Raw genomic sequence first — 21,409 nt, 5'->3', positions numbered from 1 at the left:
GTGATAGTGTGGGATGATAGCAAGCAAAGAAAATAGCAAAGGGCTTTCATGAGCCTAGCAGCTCTAGTGATGGGGAGACATTCTTCTCTATTTATAGATCACATTCTATCCTGACGACTCAAGATTAATCTCCTCCAAACCTTCCAGATAAACAGGACTTTGGGAGAAGACTGGCTTTTTCTACCCCTTTCTTGTACTCTTTACATGGTGGACCCTCCTGTTTTTCTCCTGAGTGGCAGTTTCATTTCTAAAAGGGGTGCTATTATTTGCTACTTGATTATCAAATAGTGCATCAAACATATGATTCATTATAAGTTCTCCTAGTCTACAATGTATCCTTAGGAGGAAGAAGATCACCCACTATATTGTTCCTGAGCCAGTACTGATCCATCATCACCATCACAGTATTATTATCAGTAATGTCCCTAGAAAAGTATTTTATTCCCAAGTTCAATTAGGCTTCAAATGTGTTCTTATTTGGTCAGTGAATTAGTTTCCTTTACAATAAGATTTGCTTCAGTAGTATGGACAGTTAAAGAAAAGGGGCCACACACCTTCATATAAAAGTATGAAGGTCATTGTTGGTTAATGTCTGCTTAGTTCCACATCTTAACAAAGGGTAAGGAACTTCTATACATGAAGTTCCTCAACACAGAAGGGCATCTCAAGTACTTGCATTTGCTTTCAGGGAGATGGCAAATTGTCGGTATGGCGAATAAGAAATTAGTGGCCACACAGATCAAAGCTTTTCCTAAAATCCTAAGCATCATCTACCTACATCTCAGTATAATGAAATGTGTTTTATTTTGCCTTTGTTCTCACAGTAGGTTGAGCAGAATATATTTTCATATAGACACATTTTCATTTGAAGGATTTGGGAAATATTTACAAAGAAAGATATGGATCATGAGGAGAAAACAAATGGTGTATTGTATGAAAAGAATGAAATTAAAGAAAAGTGTATAAAATAGCTTCCCACCTGGGTGTTTTGCTTGTGATCTTTCTATTCAATATTTATTGAATGATGAAAGATTATACTACCCAGGTTTTAGGCACCTTTTTGCTTTTTAGAATTTGAAGTTCTGAAGTTCTGAGGAAAAAGTATGAGGAATGAAAGGAAAATGTGGAAACCTGGGCATTAAGGCCTGTAACAGGCACTGTAACTTTATTTTACAGTTTCTCTCTTGACATTAAATCTAGGTTTGCATGCAGTACTAACACTAGTCTATTTCATAACCTCAACCAATGCCTTTTGTTTTTACCATTTCTTGCTAGGGAATATGATTCCTTTAAAATCATTTCCTAAAGTACTTGATTAAGCAGTTGAAGACATTTGCCAGCTTTGATTTCCATATATTTAAGAATTATCGATTCTTGTACTTTCCTTCTGTCTTCTCTACCACAAAACATCAGCTTGCATCAACGGAGTGCATTCTTCACTTAGGGAAATTACAAGGAGAAGCCCTAAGTAGTAATTGTTGTAAACCTTCACTGCACATAGAAGAGGGCTTATATATGTTCATCCACCATGGTACTTCTAAAAAGATATGCACAAGGCGCTAAAGATAGTATACTTTTCCTGCTATAGCTATATTAACATTCCAGAGACAACTCAAGTTATAAAATGATACCATTCAGCCACTGTTGCCAACAACTATACAATATAGTAGCAGGAGATTTAGCTTGTTCCAAAATGGCATGAGCTCTAGAATTAGCTTCCTCGACATTTACAGAACCAGCAGACTTCCTTATGTGCAAAGTGGACTTTTTTTTCAAGAAGAAATATTTCAAATGAGATGGAGCAGAATGAATAGCATTTTAAGCTTTTATCTCTCTTTCCCCACTAAATAGAGGCAAGCCTCGAGGCAAGTATTTGGGCCTGTGCCCCAGCTTACTGTCTATAAAATGTGGTGAAGCATGTGGCCATTGCTGAAACACTTTTCTCTTTTACCCACTGAAAATAACCACAAGAAAATAAGGAAATATTTGAAATCTGTGTGGCCAAATTCTAGATTATTCCTTTGTGTCAGGATACATGAAAATATTTTCTCCCAAACTTCTATATAAGTTTTGTCAAGAGATAACTGGTATAAATTAACTTATAAATGATGATGGAGAATACAGGATGTCTCCACATGATAGGGAAGCAAGATATCAGTTTTCCCTCATCACTCCACTCAGAATAAAGTGACATTCCAAGTTTGGTTTCAAAGTCCGCATATGATTTGCAGATACCATAATTTTCATGTAAAAGACAACCATAATTTAAAATCTTACAATATTTTAGCTCGGGCACATACATATTTGTACACAATTCTCAAGCCTGAGTCTGAAGGTTATATTGCACAGATCAGTGTTAACAATTTCAATGAGCTCTAAGCATTTTCATCTTTTGGGGGGTTCATTTCTTCCAAACATAATTCAAATTATAGTTTATAACTGTTGGTATAAAGATGAATACATGCCAGTTTAGGTTATATTGATCTTAGATCTTAAATAAATTAAAACCTTTTCATAGCCTTCTGAGAGTGGTTTGGTCCCTGGGAGGGGTGCCAAATGTGACTAATGGATGAGTTGGCTGTGTGCCAGTGAATCAAGCTTGTATCATAAGGCCAACCTTTGTTGTCAGGCCCTCCTATCAAATAATCTAAAGCACTTTGCTTTTCCTCATCTGACACTCCTTAAAATGTTAACATCATTGTGCATCTAAACAAAGGACAGCATTGCAACCCATGTAAAGTGGATTTTTCGTGACTACAAAATAGAAATTCTATGAAATCTTTTCTTCCCTCCTGCAACCTTCTTTGCCTCCCTCCAACTATCCTTCCTCCCCTCTCACTTCCTTCTTTCCTTCATTTCTATCCACTCCTCTCTAATCTGAATGGATTAAGGATTTATGAACCAGATTCTCATATGGGAGATTTCTTGACTAACTTGGCTAATGAAAATGAGTGAGAAGGAAGATTTTGTAAGGTAACTTAACAGCATCTTCAGCAGAAGCAGCATGATTGTAAATATCTATATAAATTATCATTTTAAGAGGATGTCAGTGCAAGCCTCTTCTCCAAAGCCTCTGCAGCAACACTTCTGGTGTTACTTTTCCCTTAAATGTAAGCTTCCCAGGCTCAACATTATTTGTACACAGGGTTGTTGTTTCTAATCTAACTTTAGGTCTCATGCTTTCTACTATGGATATACTAATCTTTTTCAACTGAGGCATGCCTTTGAAATAAAATACCCAAACAACAACAACATTGTCTATTGAACAAGTTCTTTCTTATTACCTCTGCTCTGCCCATCTTTTCTTTTTTGGTCTTACATTTATAAAAGTGTTGACTTTGAGCCTCTCCAAGCCCTTTCCATACCTAAATTCAGGCCTTCTCCCACCAACCTATCACCCAGAGTGCATAGCTTTATGGCATTAAACATTCAGTGTAATTATATCTTTATTTGGATGTCTGTTTGTGTCTCTATTACACCACTGTAAACCACATAAAGCAAGCAACCTTGTATATATCTATTATTGCAACAGCTGAACAGTGCTGTATCCTTTGTATGTGCTTAACATGTTAGGAGTGAATAAATTATTGAAAGAAAACCTCAGGAAAATGTGTATTTATAGTACCAAGCAACTGAATATGAGCTTTCATTTTCTAGCTTGTCATCTGCAACAATGTGGTAGGAAATATGAAGCTGATGAAGCAATCAGCTCATTAGTAGGAGCAAAGAGGCAGGATGCATAACTATGCTCTTTTTTCTCTCTCAGATGCTTATACAAGAGCAGAAGTTGTCTATGAGTGGACCAGAGAGCCAGCTCGCTCAGTGGTAGTGGCAGAAGATGGGTCACGCTTAAACCAGTATGACCTTCTTGGACAAACAGTTGACTCTGGAATTGTTCAGTCCAGTACAGGTAAGTTCCATTTTATTATTCTGAAGATAATGAGATGAAAAGAAAACATGTATAGTGAGAATGTAAGAATCTGTAACTCTCCCAAGCAACTGAAAAATCAGAAAAGGGTTAAACTCTGTGCCTACAGTGTTTTATCTGTTTAGCTGCTAAAATATTTGTCAAGCTAATAATTATTTTTACACACATCTTACAGAATTTTAATTTATTCAATGCACTTTAATTGTGATTTTAAAAAAGTGACCTAGTCATGTACAAAAACAGTGATGCTAATTTTATCAAGAAACCACTAATACCACAACCACCACCAATCTATAAACAACAAAAACCTTCTGTTTTCATATTTCATTTTGGGACCCTAAGAATGTTAACATTTTCAAATAATAGATCAATCACTTAGTTTTTACAGGTGTCTTTTGGTTGTTTAAAAAAATCACCACTTCCTTACGGGCTAAAATAGTTATTTTTCTTGTTTGATAAGATGAAGACCTGACCTCAGTTTTTCCCCTTATTAGAAATGCAGCAGCATGTTGGAAAGTCTGCCTATCTACCATGAAGCAGATGTTAATCAGCACCCTTTTGCTGCCACCAAAATCTTGGGGATGTTGGGCCAGTTCTTTCTCCAGACAGAAATTTTTCCTAAGGAATCAGCATAGCATGCATTTCATGAAAGATGAGACAGTGGTTGGGGATTTAACTTAATGTGAGGACACACTTGCAAGACATGCATCGGTGTCTGGGTTCTATCCTCATACCAAAATCGATAACAAGAAGTGGGGTAGAGCTCTAGTATAAAACACTGTGGAACAATATTACACAGTAGATACTCAAATTATTACACAATGACTGTTGCTCCAGCACTAAATCCTCCTCCTCCTCCTCCTCCTCCTCCTCCTCCTCCTCTTCTCTTACAACATGTGCTGAAAAGATACCCAAAATAACTCTGTTTACTTCTTTAAAATGAATGTTATGATAAGTCAGGTATCATGACTGGCACAGGAGTTTCAATGATGGCCCAGCACAGACCTTGTTCTTGTGGAAGGTGAAGTCTTGAGTGGATGAACACATAAACTATAATTATGAGTGCAGAGTGCCATGTTAATGCTTTTGTGAGGGCAGAGATCATGGCCATTTTCTTTATCCTACTATTTTCTGGAGTAGCAATGGCAGAAGAGGGATTGAATAAATATTTTGAGTAAACAAGGGACAAATGTAGCTTAGGTTAATTGAAAGGTTACTACAGGAGATAGCTTTTCATGTTGACAATGTATACCTCTGTTGTAAAACAGTAGCCAATATTCTAGGTCCTATGCATTTATTATCATATACAGAGACACATTTAATCTTTTATAAAGAGGGGTTGTGATATCAAGGAGACAATTCCATTGTAGGAATTCACATGGAATAGTGTATACAAGTCTGGAAGACCATTTGGAGAAAAAAAATGAATCTACTTTAGTTCTATCCTTAATGACTGTGACCATACCCTCTCCAGGTTGACATACTACGTTTTTAAACTTAATAGTTTTGTGAAATGACCTTGTGCTTCCTAAGCAGTCATGCCAACAAAATTCCAGTTATTCAGAGAAGAAAATATAATCAAAAAAGAAAGATGGACTGAGGCAAGGAGATAAAAGGTCAACACTTGGGTCACTGAACTGGTCAACCCCATAGAGTGGACTTACTTGGAATAGACATTCTATAATTGAACATTGAGTATACTAACAAGAAGAGGTGGTCCCCACTTATTATTAAATACTGGGGAGCAGAGGGAATGACAGCGAATTATCAAATAGAAAAGAACAGTGTAATGTCCATCTTCAACACTGTAATGAGAAACCAAATTATACATCCTGTGAGCCCACTTGAGCTCACCAAGAAATCCATCTCTGTGGGTTTCAGAGAAAAGCAACAAAGGTTTTTTGCAAGGTTGTCAGTGCTGTATTTTATACCTCATTGTGGAGGCCTGAAAATGTTAAGATAGATGACATTGAGTGCAGTTACTTCCCTGTTCCTGCCAGGGGACCAAAGAATGATGGCACTAGAACACAAAACAACAGTAACTAGATAGAAAAAAGTATTTGTCCACCTTAATATCCTTTGAGGAGCCCAGTCAATTCTAGATGGCTTTTACAATGTTAGAAAGTGGTATCCTGCTTGCCTATAAACACACATCATGCAATCCAGTGATAAAATTCAGGTCCAAATAACTCTATATCATTTCAGTGATGTGAAAAAGAGAAGGGTAGAGATACTACCACAATATCTGAATTTTTAGGTCAGTGATTACAGGCCATATGCAGAAAATTGCAATAATTGCATTGGCCACTAGTACAAGAATAACATCAGTATCCAGAATAGAATAAGAAAGTAATTCAATGAATGATTTTAAAATGTTCAAGGATAGCTTGATATTGTCATGTTTTTCAAAGCAAGTTTTATCACAGGGCATGTTGGTAAGCTTGCAAAGTGAGTTGTTTCTTCTGAATTACTATCTTTTATCCTTAGAAAAATGACTAAGAAAAATTGTGGAATCACCTTTCTTACATAAGGAGACTTTTCTGTGTTTTGTCTGAAAGATACCCTCCAAGGTTAATACCATTAAGGATCATCTTCTCTCACTGTGGATTGAAGTGTGATCAATATTCAGGGCTCCCATCTGTAAGGCCTAGTGCATGATCTCCAGAGAAAAGACTTCTGTGGTTTTCTATTCAACTAATTCATATTTTGAGAAGAGAAAGGATCTAGTTAGGCTATGAGTGCTATTATTCATTCATGCTTTCTTATTTTCATGGAATGTAGAAAAATTCATATGGACTCAATGTTCAATAACATTTTACAAGTTGACTGAGGGCTAATTTCCCAAGCCAGAATGAATATATATCTAGTGCTCTATTTTTGCACTATAAATCTATGTAAGATTTAGGATTATACATACTGTCACACATGCTGTTAAATTTTATCTTCAGAGCATTCTAGGGAATAGGCTGGTTCAATAGTGTCATGTGATGTAGACAAATCAGGAGAGTGAAGCCTAGGCAAACTAATGAAGGTGTTTGGCAAACATTTGAGAAAGCCTCCTCTAAACCAACTCCAAATGCCAATATGCCAAATTATACCCACTTTAATTCTTGCATTCTCCTCATTCTTATTCTGAAATATATCAGGAATTTTGTCACTTCTAATTTACAAGCTTCCCTTGGGGTTAGATGATCTCTGAGGCCATTTAACTTACAATTCTTCTACACTGTTAATTTGATATGCTTAATACATACACACTTGGTGTCTAGACTTTCAATCCACATTAAAGTATGGGCTTTTATTTTTGTTTTTCTTTCATTTTTAAATTATTACATTTTGATGCTGATGTTGCTGACACTTCTGTTCATTATTTGAAAGTTTTGGGCCAATGCTCTTTAGATTTTATGTAATTTGAAATGCTTTCAAAACAGTGGAAGGCCTCCTGTTCTTTCTGAATCTCTCAGGAAAATGCATTGTTTATAATACAGAATAATGTCAAATAGTAACTCCCTGGAACCATATTCTTTACAGACTCTTCACAAAAATGTCACAGTGCAAGTGACAAAAGATGATGGGATATATGTAGATACTCATCTTCCTGACATTTTATGAAAGATGGGCTTTTTTTTTCCTTTAAGGTGATGACATTTTTCAGGCCACTATAAAATGAATAGTTAGGAATAAAGTGTACCCCTGGGATGGTAAAGCAGCATTAGCATGTCTACACAGGGTGGATTTTAACAAAGGTCTCAGAAAATTGAGTTTTTATCCTATTATGATCTCTTGCTTTTCTTTTATTAACCTTAAAGACATTGCCAACAATATATATATATATATATATATATATATATATATATATATATATATATTAAGAGAGAGAGAAATCAAATTGAAACTACTTAAGGTTGTGTTTAGCATTCAAAATAGAGATTTTAAAATGGAAGCATAGTTTTATTAATCAATATAAACAACAGCTGTAACTAAAATACTTAGTAAGTGTTCAATATATGGAAATTGTCATTAATACCAGTTGATGAATGGTTTCCGTCTGTAACACTAATTGCATTTTTTATTGTCAATACTTCTTGCAGTTCTGATATGGGCAAAGAGTAAAGAAAATGGAGAAAGTAACTGAAATTTACTTTAGTTTTCTTATGTAATGTCCTGTTAGAGCAGTTATTCTTCATTCAGTTACATTGTAGTTCTACTATTGAACAGACAGGAAAACTGAGAATAAGGAAGTCTACATGAGGTGCCCAAGTGTATACAACTAGAAAATTGAGTATTAAACCCAAATAAACTCATTTCCTTCCAAGGCTAATAAAATTTTCCCTCAGAACGTTTTTGATACCTTGCTGAGGACCTGGTATTTGGGCTTTCCTCAATCGACTGATAAACAAAATGATCGGCAATAGATATCAAATAGAGTTTGGTTGGCCAAGGTACAGAGATGTTGAGATTTTGGAAAGGCATGAGCTTGTATTGCAGATTAAATCTATATTGTAGAGAGCCCTGAATACAGGGAAGAGATTATTCCTTACTGTGTGTAATGCAGACTATTTCCATCCTCATTTCAGGGAAGGATGCATTAACTAATGTTATTATCTACTGGTTAACAGGTGCTAACCTACACAAACTCAGTGGCTTTTTCCCCAAATATTCCAAAGAAATTAGAAAATACAAGTTGATAACAGAGAATTGTTGTGGCTAGGACTAGGGAGGATATGTTTTTAGAAGATGTCTCTCCTTTAGCAGGACTACAGTTTTAAAGAGAAGATGAAATGAAAATCAGAAAATAGTTACACATTGATTTTCTGGTGATAATCTGAAATAAACTGTTGGAACATGTGAAATTACCTCTGGGAGGCAACTTCCTCCTCCTTTGAACCAGAATTTTAGCTCTTCCCTCCTCCAGTGTATGGTTATTTGGGAAATTTAATTCTGTGGGATTTACTGCTTTAGGATCCCTGTTTCTGATAAAATCTAGAGATAAAGCTAAATATGCAATGCACAGATGGACTTTAACCACAAACAATTATTTGATCCCAAATGCCATTTGTAAATTTGAGAAACTCAGATGTAGATAATGGTATATGTTATATTTCTACTGTTATGAAAAAATACTCAAGGGAAATATTTAAATGGGAAAAAAGTATGCCTTGGTTCAGGATTTTTCTTATGTCCATCCATGAGTGGATGGTTCCATAGGTTTGGGACATATTACATAGTAGAATCCATGGCACCAAGCCCAAGGCAGATCAAATCTTCTCACATCAAGAAGCTTGGAGTCTCAGAACAAGAGAGACTTGTGGTTATTCAAATTCACAGGAGTGTTGCTATTATAAGTCATTCTTCAAGGACTGAAAAAGCAACCACAGTCTAATGCCTGTAAGCTTGTACAGTAGAGCTGTGCATACTTGGGATTCCACCTTCTTGGTCACTCTGGGTTGTTTAACCTACATTCGGAGTAGATCTTCACTTCTTAGCTCTGAGTCATTTCCCATCTTCAGAAACACCTATGCTGACATTTCTAGAAGTGTGCTACATCAATGCACTCAAGTTGGCTATTAAGATTAATGTTTATTATTATTATTATTATTATTATTAAGAATCTGTTTAGAATTTTAAGTTGGAAGGATGTTACAATCACAAGTAAAGGTTCCCTGTACATTTGAGGACAGGAAAAATCTTGAGGTAGATGCCACTGGTGGCACATAGACAACTAATAGCTTATTGTAATTAGTGTACAAAAAAAAATGGGAACCGTAACCATTAGAAAGGAAGAAGATAAAAGATGCTGCAGAGGTGAAATCAAATGTGGTGATAGAATCCTCTCCTTCTAAATCACCTTTTAACATGATAAGAATAATCCAATATATTATTATTAGTAATGATTAGACAGATATGTGCTAGTCAATCTTTTTGAGAGAAATAACCTAGTGTGATTTTTTTTTTGCTATGTTACCCAGGCTGGACTAAAACTCTCTGTTTTCCAGTATAAGAATATCTGGTACACAACTATGCTAGGTGAACTGCAATGTGAATTTTAACCATAGTTGTTCATTGAATATGAAAAGCTCTTATTTGTCTTCTTTGAATTCTGGGTTAGAAGTCTTTATTTTTAAAATAAAATTATTTCCAGGCAAAATTGGCAGGCACTTTCATACCCCCACAAAGCCATTAAGAAGAGAGATGGAGGGTCATCTTGTTCAACCAAGACAGATTAAGGAAGGGGCCTGAGGACAGAAGCATACTTCATTTACTTAGGAATAAAAAGGAAAATGATGATTGACATGGAACTAAGTATTTTATAAAGAAAATGATCAATGAGTTATTAAGAGACTCCAGAACAAAATGTTAAATGAAAAAAAAAGTAAATAAAAGATGGTTGTGAGAATGTATTATCAAGAAGGGAGATTCACTACTCATTTCTATGAGTGGAGTGAGCAGCAAGGTATGAAACTGATAGATACTGAGTCGTGAGATTTGGGCCATGAGGAGTTGTAGTCACGTACAGGAGTTGAAGCCAGGTTTGTTGTTAAATGAGAAATCAGGTACTGAGAAGCTTAGAATGGGAAGAAGGGGACTGGTATGAAACTCTTCTAAGTTGTGTGAGGATTTCTTATTTTGGACATATCTATCTCCTTGTGGATTCATCCACATATAGAGTCTATATGAATAAGGCTGAACATTTTGAAGATTTGCGGTTGAATAAAGTGCAACATGAAGAAAAGTGCACCATTCTGTAGTTTGTGGTGTTTAGCTACTTTTTCAGACCATTAAAACTGAAAGATCTTAGAGAGTGCCTAGCATTGTTTCCCAGGCCAGCCCAGGGATGGAAACAAATTCAAAGGGTGATTATAGAACTGTTTGTACAGTATAGCTAGAGTACTTGCCTTGCATGTGGGATGTCCTGGGGTACAGCCCCAGTACTGAAAAGGAAAAAATATTATTATCAGTATGGATTTCCTTGTAAATTCAAATAATGCTTTATATACCTGAATGACATTTGTGAGTTATGCCTTCCCAAATATTAACAGCTAATTCTGAGAAATAAATTTTGAGAAATAATGGAGTTTAGCTTACTGATAATTTTCTACTTCTGACCAAACTCCATCACTAATCTGAGGTCCAAAGAAGTCTTGGAACAAAATTTAGCTGGCCCAACTTTCATAACAAAGCACCTTGAGTTTACATTCTAAATTTGTTTTGCAAAGTCACACTTGAAACCAGTCTTGTTTTGGTTGCTGGGCTCAATGGATCTAGTACATCACTTTAGGGATCAATCTGGAAACATAAACTCAACTTTATCCCTTAGATATATGATTCAGCAATGATAAAGGGAAGAAATTCCAAGATTCTAATATCTCATATTATCCTCAGAGAGAATGTTTCTTTTTTCTTTGGGAGCAAGGCCTTGCACTCTAACATGTAGATGTCATGTGGAATACAAGATGTGGTTAACCTCTAGAATTTTCTTCCTTTGAAACCCTAGGGAATAACTTCTTTGAAATGGCAAATTACTCAAACTCACTGTCTATTTCACCCTCTAGGAGAATATGTGGTTATGACTACTCATTTCCACTTGAAGAGGAAAATCGGCTACTTTGTTATCCAAACTTATCTGCCATGCATAATGACAGTTATTCTCTCACAAGTCTCCTTCTGGCTCAACAGAGAGTCAGTACCAGCGAGAACTGTCTTTGGTAAGTGGCAATCAATGTATGTTTGTACGACTCTTAGAGGGCAGCCGCTCCATGATTGTGACATTGCGAAGAGAAGGAAAAAATGTCACTATATGTTCTAAGCTGAACTTTGTATGATAACAAGTTTTGAAGAATTACCATTTATATTATGTTATGATTTAAAACCAGTGTCTTTGTTAATAAATAGTTAACAGTGTCTTTGTTAATACAAATAGAATGGCTTGATATAAATTTAATTTGATGTTTTGGCATCCATGACACAAAACAGACATCAAAAGCACTTACTAGATAAAAATATAATAACCTAAAACTGTAAATCATATATAACATATGAGTTTTTGAGAATCTTAAAGAATACCGAGAGACTACTTTCTTAGATTGTTGAAACCAGAATTATGTTAAGTAGGGAGAGTAGTGAACCCAGCAATAGATAGATCCTTCCTTTTACCTCTCACGTGCATTCCAAATGAATTAGAAACTCTTTTCTATTGGGATCTCTAAAATAACCTGAACATTGCAAGTCAAGGCAATGTAATTGAAAATTGCTTAACAGTGGACACCCTTGTATAATGTGAAAACTGACCTATTGATACTTTATTTTAGAGTTTACGTTTCATAGAAAGATGTGTTTCCTGTGTGAATCCCAGGCACACCATCTCAAATATACTTTTCAGACTGATGAAAACAACATTTGTGATAGTAAATTTATCAATCCAATTAATCACTGAGTTTTTGAAATGCACCAAGTTATGGCTCTGTTCTGGAACTAAAATGAGGTAGTAAACTTCCACACTATTACCTTCATGAAATACATGCTTGAATGTGGAATTTTAATGACCATAAAACTACGAATAGTTTTTATGTGATTTTATACTAGTTATTTTCAATGTGATTCACCACACTATATTATTTAAACCTAAAACATCTTATAAATTATTATTATGAACATCTTATTAACTTGAAACCAAAATTAACACAAGGTTAAATTGTTTATCTCAGGTACTAGGTGAGGTGATGAGGAATCATGACAAGGTGTGAACTCCAGGTTCCTTGTACTTAGTGGTGGCACAGAGTCATCACGTTTGTTTCACCCTGCTACATTAAGCTGACACATAATGGGTTTACTCTGGTCCATGTCATTTATTTGGAAATAATAACTGCATACTTATTGGTGGAAGATATATTCATCCAAGCTTCTTCTACAAGGAACTGCTATGTGCCTGCTGTGTTGAAGGCCACATGTTCCACATGGAAAACCTTTTATATGTTTGCAAATCAATTCATATGTAGAGATTCTGATGTCCTAATACCGGTGTTCAAAGGATATGTTCAGAGATCATAGCGGTTCTCTGAAAAAGAGATGCTGACTCTACTCCCATCTACTCAGACATGTCTTGTCTCCCAAACTTAGCAATGCATGCAGGTGGAAAAACTCCTAATCTGTTCTCTGGGCTTCTGACGACAGCTTAATTGCACAACTAAATTAACCTGCAAAATGATTTCCAGCTGCAGAGTAAATGACCAGTTCATATTAAATTCATTTTTCTTTGTACCTATTTGTCAGTGTTAAAAACCATTGAATCCACTGAAGACTGACCTCTTGAGAGATTCTTGCCTCTGTATGGACATCCCATCTGAGCTCTCATCACACCCAGAAATAAGCATTGTATTAAACACATGATTTAGGTTTGGGGAATTGTTTTACTTTATTTAAAAAGAATGAAACCAGTACTATATTGAAAAAGTTTTTTTTTTCCTATTTTTTCCTCTCTTGCTCCAGACGAGACTATCCTTTCTATCTGGAAATTTGCCAGAACATTTCAATGTTTTTTGAGTTCAAAACATTGTTTATAACATTTTCAGTGATCTTATACCATAAAGACCAATGATCTTTTGGTGAACATAAGTGCATAACTGTAAACTCAGCTATAGCAAGTAATTCTGTTTGCAAAGTCATATATATATATATATATATATATATATATATATATATATGGTGTTTAAGTTGAATATAAATCACAAGTACATTTTTTCCTAGCCCTTTAGCCTTTTAACATTTATTCAGTACATGTTTCTATTCTTTGAAGCCTGAACTTAGCACATTCCTCTGAGCTCCATGGATGCCTAAGCACATCCGCAATATGTAAAGAAATATTTTAAAAGGAACAAATAATGTCACTACAGTTATAATAGTTTGATACAAAGCAATCCAAAATGAGGCAAAGCTGGTCTACTTTATGACCTAAAAGTATGATCTTTTGTTCTTCCTATTCTCTCTTATTTGCAGGCAATGCCATGTAAATCTGCTACTAAAAAAAAAATCCAAGCTTGGCCGGGCATTGATGGCTCAGGCTGGGCGTTGGTGGCACATGCCTTTAATCCCAGCACTCGGGAAGCAGAGGCAGGAGGATCTCTGTGAGTTCCAGGCTAGCCTGGGCTACAGAGCGAGTGCTCCAAAGCTACACAGAGAAACCCTGTCTCAAAAAAACAAATCCAATCTTTAGGTTTAATTTTACCCAGTAACAGCTATATAACATTGGTCTTTTAAATTCATTATTCTGAACTCCTGATTCTAGTCAAATATAAGTACAAGGGAGGAAAAACAATGTTTAAATGGATCCACAGGAAAGGTAAAATACATTAATCGTCAGGCTTAATCCTTGGAATTTCATACCCATGCAACATGTTTTTGTTCCTTTCCATTTTTATATGGCAGGGATTTCAAATATACACATACACACACTCACATACACACACACCTTAAATTATTCTGTACTATTCTTATTTTACAGAGTTTTGGGGGTAAGATAATTTCCAGATTATTCTTAATATTTGCATATCTAAACTGAACTTTAGAAAACTGGAGTTCATGGTAGTAATTATTCATAAAATAGAATACAGACATTTTCCTTCATAGTCATTAGTATTTCTCTTAACCCGTTGGCTAAGAATTAAATATTTTATTTTATTATCTTATTTAATAGTCCCAATAACACTGTGAGTTAGAGTTAATAAAATCAATTAACAAGGAAGAAATTAAAAGCAACAAACCAGAAGCCCGAGATTGTGGGGAAATTGTCCCAAGGTCATTCAGCAATTACAGAGCTGGGATTTGGAATTGGGCTGCTCTGTTCCCCAATTATGGACTTTTAATTACCTTGCTATCTGCTCCAGTTAATATTGATATGTAAATCTGGGGGCAGTTTGCCAGCTAATATTCTTTAGGTTGGTTATGTAATAAGGAACTTGCCCTAGAATTTTCTGAACCCTGTGCCATCCAAACTTAAATATATTTCTTATAATCCTAACCATGTGTCAAGAATATCATTTAACAGATATTGTATTGTATTTATTCTTCATTATGTCATTTTTTATTGTAGTTAAGAGACCATATACCTTGATATTCCTGGAAAACCTAGGAACACTTGTTGGTTTAAAGAAGATTACAAAAATCTTCTATCAGCTGTGTAGCCCAGCTGATATTTAAAGCTGTCAAAAGGGGGAATTAATGCCACATCTGAATCACGGATTGACAGCTCCTTCCTCGGGCATGCATTAGTTGTCATCGTCACATTATTAAATGCAGTCCTCACAATACTGTTGTGAGTGACTGTGTAAAGATTGTCCTTTCTGAGAATTTCAGTGATGGCATGGACAGTACAGAGATTGACGATGGAATTAGCCATTTTATGGGCACAGTGGCTGAGGCCTGTGAATTCATTTACCAGGGTGCTAATTTCTGGGCCATTCCCTGTAGTAGCTCAAAGCTGCCTGGTGGTGATCTCTGACCCTCTCTGGCAGGATTGCTTTGAAATATTGTTAAACATTTGTAAATTTTTCTAAAGGAGCCTCACAACATTAGGAAATGAGTAGCTCTTTTAAATGAGAAGTAGTATAGGAGAAAAGTTTCAAAGGTGGTATATCATAATTCCTCAAATTCTTACTTATCTTTCTGCTATCAAGGACTAATGGAGTTTCACCTTTCTACATTTGTGTTAAAGACTATTAACAACATTGTAGATATTTCTGGAGTATCACAGGCAGTAGATTTCTAAGATTTCTATGTCAAGAGTTGGGTGCACTGAATAATATTATCCCCTATCTTACTCAGAATACACATACACATACTAGATTTAAAGAGGTTCACTGTTTTAGCAACAGATTCTCGGTTAGCAGAGTAGTTTGTCTCTTCCTAATTAACCCTTAGTACTGCTATGCTATTGACTTCAAAGTGTATTGCTATATCATGACTCCTCCACTACAAGTCAAACCAGGTGAATACCAATCTGAATACAATGCTGTTGGTACCCTTTGATCATGGGAACCAGCTTAGGCCTGTTATTATGATGTTTTCTACAATGAACCAGCATATTGACTTAATTTCTCTCCTTACAGGCGTGACTACTGTTCTGACCATGACAACCTTGAGTATAAGTGCCAGAAATTCCCTCCCGAAGGTGGCTTATGCAACAGCTATGGACTGGTTTATTGCAGTGTGCTATGCCTTTGTTTTCTCAGCTCTGATTGAGTTTGCCACAGTAAACTATTTCACCAAGAGAGGCTATGCATGGGATGGCAAAAGCGTGGTTCCAGAAAAGGTAAATACTACAGTGGTTCTTGGTTATATCAGGATTTTGAGGCCTTAAGCCTTTTAGATGGAATATGTGGTTTTGTGGAATTAGATGAAAGAAGGGAATGATAAGAACACCTTTCTTATTTTTTTAGGCTGTAAATAAGGAATTACACTGGATTAATTATTTTGTTATTGTTCATAGTGAAGACAGTTTTATTGAATCGATGTGCAGATAGAGGGTAGGAGAGAGACATTCAAAGAAAAAAATCTCATTTCAAATGTAACTTCTGTAGTTTACAATGCTGTTTTTTATTTTGTTTTTTTTTAAGCAAACAAAACCAAAACCTGATATCAAATGCAAAGACAAATCCATTATCTTCTTAGTTTTGTTTATTTTTCTGTAATTAAACAAAGCATACCCATCTGTTTTCTGAGCATAATTATTTACATGTTTTAGTTGGGTTACATTTGAAAAATTAACTACCCTTAGCTTCCAGTGAAGTCAAGAGTAGGCATACCTTCTCTGTCCCAAAACAGAGATTTCCTTGATTTAAAATGTGCCCAAAACAATGTGAACCACTTTCCTATAGCTGCTGCCTTATAAAAATAATGCAATACACAGGACACTTAACAATTTCAAGTAGCCTTATTTTAAAAGTAAACATTTCCAGGCACATTGGCATCTTTAATTCCAGAACTTGAGAGGCAGGAGGAGGTGGATTTCTATGAGATCAAAGCTAACAAAAACTGTATAGTGATACCCTATTTCAGAAAAGCACTGATGATGATGATGATGATGATGATGATGATGATGATGATGATAATAATAATAATAATAACACATGAACAAAGTATAAATAAGCATTAACCATAATGATAAATATATTTATTTCCAATATATACAATACAGAAAACATACTGGCTTAATTGTTGTAACCCATCAAGGAGTTGCACTATATTATATTTTTATTTATACAAATCATTAAAATCCCAAGCATACTTTTGCCTATAGTGCAACTCAAGTCAGTCTAGATACATTTCAAGTGCTCAGTACCTACACATGGTTAATGACAACTGTGTGAAATCATTCCGAAAAAGACAATTGTTTAGGAAAATATCCTGATGAATGAACCTATGAAGTAGCCTAAAACAGCAGCCAGTTACCTGTTAGTGATTCTGAATTTATAGCTGGTAACAACCTGGAGCATTCCTTTCATGTAATCTGGGCTCATTCACATGATTGCGATTAACTGGAGGTTCCATAAAAGTTGGGAAACCCTCGGCCTCATATACCTGAGATCTCAACTGGCAGTCATTGGGTCTAGCATTCTCCCAACTCTCAGGGTATTCTCTAGTCTATCCCGGGCTTCTTTTCTTGTCCAGGAAGTATGTAGAAGGTGAAAGCTCTGATAGGAAAGAATTTGAGTCCAGTATTCTAAATGTGCATATAGCGTCACTTCTATAATCCCAAATCGGTTTTTGTTTTTTGGTTTTTTTTTTCTTTTCATTTAACCCGTGAAGAAATAGATTCCACCTCTTCATCTAAAAGGTTATAAACACATCTGGCTTTGTAAATGATCACAGTATGTGAGCCATAAATTACAGATTTCAGATTTTTAAATCAAGCAATACTTTGGGTTTGCAGCAAGTGCTGTTTTGCTCAGAAACTTACATTTTTTCTCACTGTTAAATAATTTACATTTTCTTCTTCAGCCAAAGAAAGTGAAGGATCCTCTCATTAAGAAAAACAACACATATGCTCCAACAGCCACCAGCTACACCCCTAACTTGGCCAGGGGTGATCCTGGCTTGGCAACTATTGCTAAAAGTGCGACCATAGAACCAAAAGAAGTCAAGCCTGAGACAAAACCACCAGAACCCAAGAAAACTTTTAACAGTGTCAGCAAAATCGACCGACTGTCAAGAATAGCCTTCCCGCTGCTATTTGGAATCTTCAACTTAGTCTATTGGGCCACATATTTAAACAGAGAGCCTCAGCTGAAAGCCCCCACACCGCATCAATAGGTTCTTTTAGTCTCATTCTGTTGTTCAGTCCTCTGCACCGAGAATCGCTTTCTGTTCTCAACGCAGTGATTCCTATCTGCTTTACTGCCTCTGTCTTAAAGAATCTGAAGGTTTCCTTATTTCCATATTTTATATAAATAAGAGACCCCTGTCTGACAGTTCAGAGCAGAGCAGAGTTTTCAGCTTGGAGACAGGATTCTGAGAGGAAGCCAGGGAGCATAATCGTGCCAGAAGGTGACAGGCATGAGAAGAAGGGGAGGGGAAGAAGGTCCAAAGATAGGACAAAAAGTAGAAGAAAAACAGAGCTTACTATAACCACAGAGTCATTTGTAGATATATATTTCCAAATATTCTCAAAAATATATATGTCAAAATATTTTTGTGTGAAGGTGTTTAAAAAGGGTAAACAACAAATGTTTAATGAACTTTAGATCTATGTCTTTATTGCACATATGATAATGTGCTTATGTTTTTATTTGCTTTATGTTTGAAGCTGATATATAGATTTAACTTTTTTGTCAAATTAAAAATTCCCTAGGTTTTCTCCTCTTAAATCTCACTACGTAATATTTTGTTGTTCAATGCTATTTTAGAATTTATGGAAGTCTAACAGGGTAAGATGCCGCTGTCAATGTAACACTCTATTATCTAGTAGAAAGAAACCCTTTCAACAGGCTACATCATTGTCATCTAAACTTTTACCAGTAGACTATGGAGATCTGCCAGCCTAACACAGATGTTTACTTGGTAGGAGAGAAAATAAAAAAAAGAATTGACTAATTTAAAACTATCCTCCCTTCCACTCTTATTCCCAGATAGCCCATCCATCCAAGAGTCACTCTATTCTTATGATGAAGATTTTTCAGAAGGGCAAAACTATTTTGCAAGCTCTAGTATTGTTGAATGTATTCTTTTATATAACTACATCAAAAGCTTTAGACTGAAATTTATGACTAGCCAAGAAAAAATAGAATATATAAATTATATATGTAAATATTCAGCATGAGATTGTACATTGAAAAATTTTTTAAAGTTCTGTTCTTAAAATATCATTGAGAAATCTCCACTTTTAGCTGTTAGAATGTTGTTAAATGCTATGGAAATACATTTAGAGCCTGCATTTAAGAACAGAACAGCTTGTAGGAGACAGATGCCACTTAAAACATATTGAGTATGAAATTCAATTATATAGAGAACGCTCATAACTTCACTGTTGCCCAGTGTTCAATAGAAGATCATTTGCTATCTGCTAGAGTTCTGTCATACCATATTTTCCCTACTTTAGGCTATTGTGATAGAGAAAAATACTAGGGAACAGTAGTTGGAGCTAGAAAACCAACTGTATATTATTTCTCTATTTGCTGATACCAACTATTTCAATAAGTGCTGTACCATATGTAGCATCCAATATAAAATACATGAAAGAATGTACAGGAACTAGCTTTTATTGAGTAATATTATTACATTTCATTTATACTGCAGCAATATATTTGTAGGTATACTATGTAAGGGCTTTAAATAAAAGAGGTCCATTAATATTCCTTATAAAACAATTCTAGCCTTTCATTACTGCCCAGACGTTTTAGAAGTAAATATTTATGAAGAAGGTATTTTTGAAGTCTCCTTTTGTCTGATAGATTTTCACAGATATTTAACTTTAGTGTTCAGAATCCACAGATCATGGTCTAGTAATATTTATAAGACCATGACATAAAACTTTTAGCATAATGGCCAAATGAGACAATTAGAATCCATACCTGAGTTTTAAGTGATGTTTTTCTCAAAAAGCTGCTATCCAGTAATGTTGGTAAACACACTGCTTGTGTTTCCTGAAAGATGACAAATCTCTGGTTTCATTTTAAATGTGCTTCATTGTTTGATTTGGTCCTGCCTAAATTTCATGAGCTATGCCAAGGACATGAGCTATGCCAACTGGCTGAACCAAGGACATTTTGTGTATAGATATGTATAGAAAATAAAATAAATTATGGCTCTAACATCTATTTGTGTTGCTGTTTATCTTGTTATTTTCCGACGTTAACCTAACATGTTTAGTGTGATCATTTTATCTTCCAGACTCCTCCTGCCTAGTTTTGGGTCTGTATTTTGCTCATTAGATGTGAATATCTTTTTCTTAGTCTGCTTACTGCTTTGCAATGATTGCATTGCCATCATTTCTTAGTTTGTTAGTACATGTGAGTATTATTCTATTGTGTAAATTGATTGCAAACTTATCAAAGAGAAATTATTCTATGTAGCTTTACAACAGTGTTTTGCTAAACCATGTAATACTAGTTAAGTCTTCCTTGAAAAATAAAGATACACTCTTATAGAGGGTAGTTCCTGTTGATTCCCAGGACTATTTTAAAAAGATGACATTGAATGTTTATGCACCTTAGTGCAGTGAAGTGGCAATAAAACCCAACCTGAGTCAAGATTGCTCATGGCAGCTGCATGTCTCGCTTTACAGCGTTAGCAAAAGCTTTTAATCTCATGTCTCACTGTATTCTATTACAATAATAAAGCTTACATTATTCAATAATAAACTGGAATACTTGATTCTGTTTACACAACATGCAAAGGTCTGTCCATTGTCCTGTTTAATACATTTTTGGGCTAGATACTGGCAAATACCAAGTATGAACAGCAACCTGGCCACTCAGAAGTGTTTTTGAAGATGTTTCAATAGTTTGATTTTAAAGTATTATTTGAAATGAATTGTTTAAGACTACTATTTATCAAATAATTGCTTTTAGATATTGCTAGTAACACTTGAGCATTTGTGAAACATAAAAAGAACTGGACAAAATCCAACATACAGGCAAAATTGTGTTCAGTTATGATAGATGAGATAATGTGGGGCAATCTGTCAAATGGTGACAGGACCAAATAATGTAGATTCAATTATAACAAATATAGTAGCCTTTTAAATCTTAAAAGAAATCAGAAATATTAACCATATTATAAAATACACAATAATATAAAATACTTGATCCAGTAATACCTGCCCATGTAAACAGTGTAACTGTCCCGATTTGTTGATTTCTGAGCATATCTAGGAAGAAATATAGGGAATGATAGCTTTTTGGCTAAGAAACTGAGTCTGTATGTCAAGGCTTCTCATAAGCATCAAGGGAATAAGAGAGGCTTAGCATCACTGCCAATCATCTGCTCATT

General features: G+C 35.2%; 1 protein-coding gene across 1 annotated transcript in view; it reads left to right on the top strand.

Annotated features, from left to right (window-relative positions):
- Gabra1 (gamma-aminobutyric acid type A receptor subunit alpha1) overlaps positions 1 to 18,232 on the top strand; it is a 48,786-nt gene extending 30,554 nt beyond the window's left edge. The window contains exons 6-9 of the mRNA XM_035447931.1: positions 3,767 to 3,910; positions 11,482 to 11,634; positions 16,030 to 16,232; positions 17,921 to 18,232. Coding sequence (XP_035303822.1) covers positions 3,767 to 3,910; positions 11,482 to 11,634; positions 16,030 to 16,232; positions 17,921 to 18,232 — 812 coding nt within the window. The remainder of the gene's footprint in view (positions 1 to 3,766; positions 3,911 to 11,481; positions 11,635 to 16,029; positions 16,233 to 17,920) is intronic.
- The last annotated feature ends 3,177 nt before the right edge of the window (positions 18,233 to 21,409 follow it).

The sequence above is a fragment of the Cricetulus griseus genome, chromosome 7 (assembly GCF_003668045.3).
Source record: "Cricetulus griseus strain 17A/GY chromosome 7, alternate assembly CriGri-PICRH-1.0, whole genome shotgun sequence".
Classification (NCBI taxonomy): Eukaryota; Metazoa; Chordata; class Mammalia; order Rodentia; family Cricetidae; genus Cricetulus; species Cricetulus griseus.
Note: the sequence above shows the minus strand (reverse complement) of the source record. Positions and strands in the feature narration are given on the sequence as shown.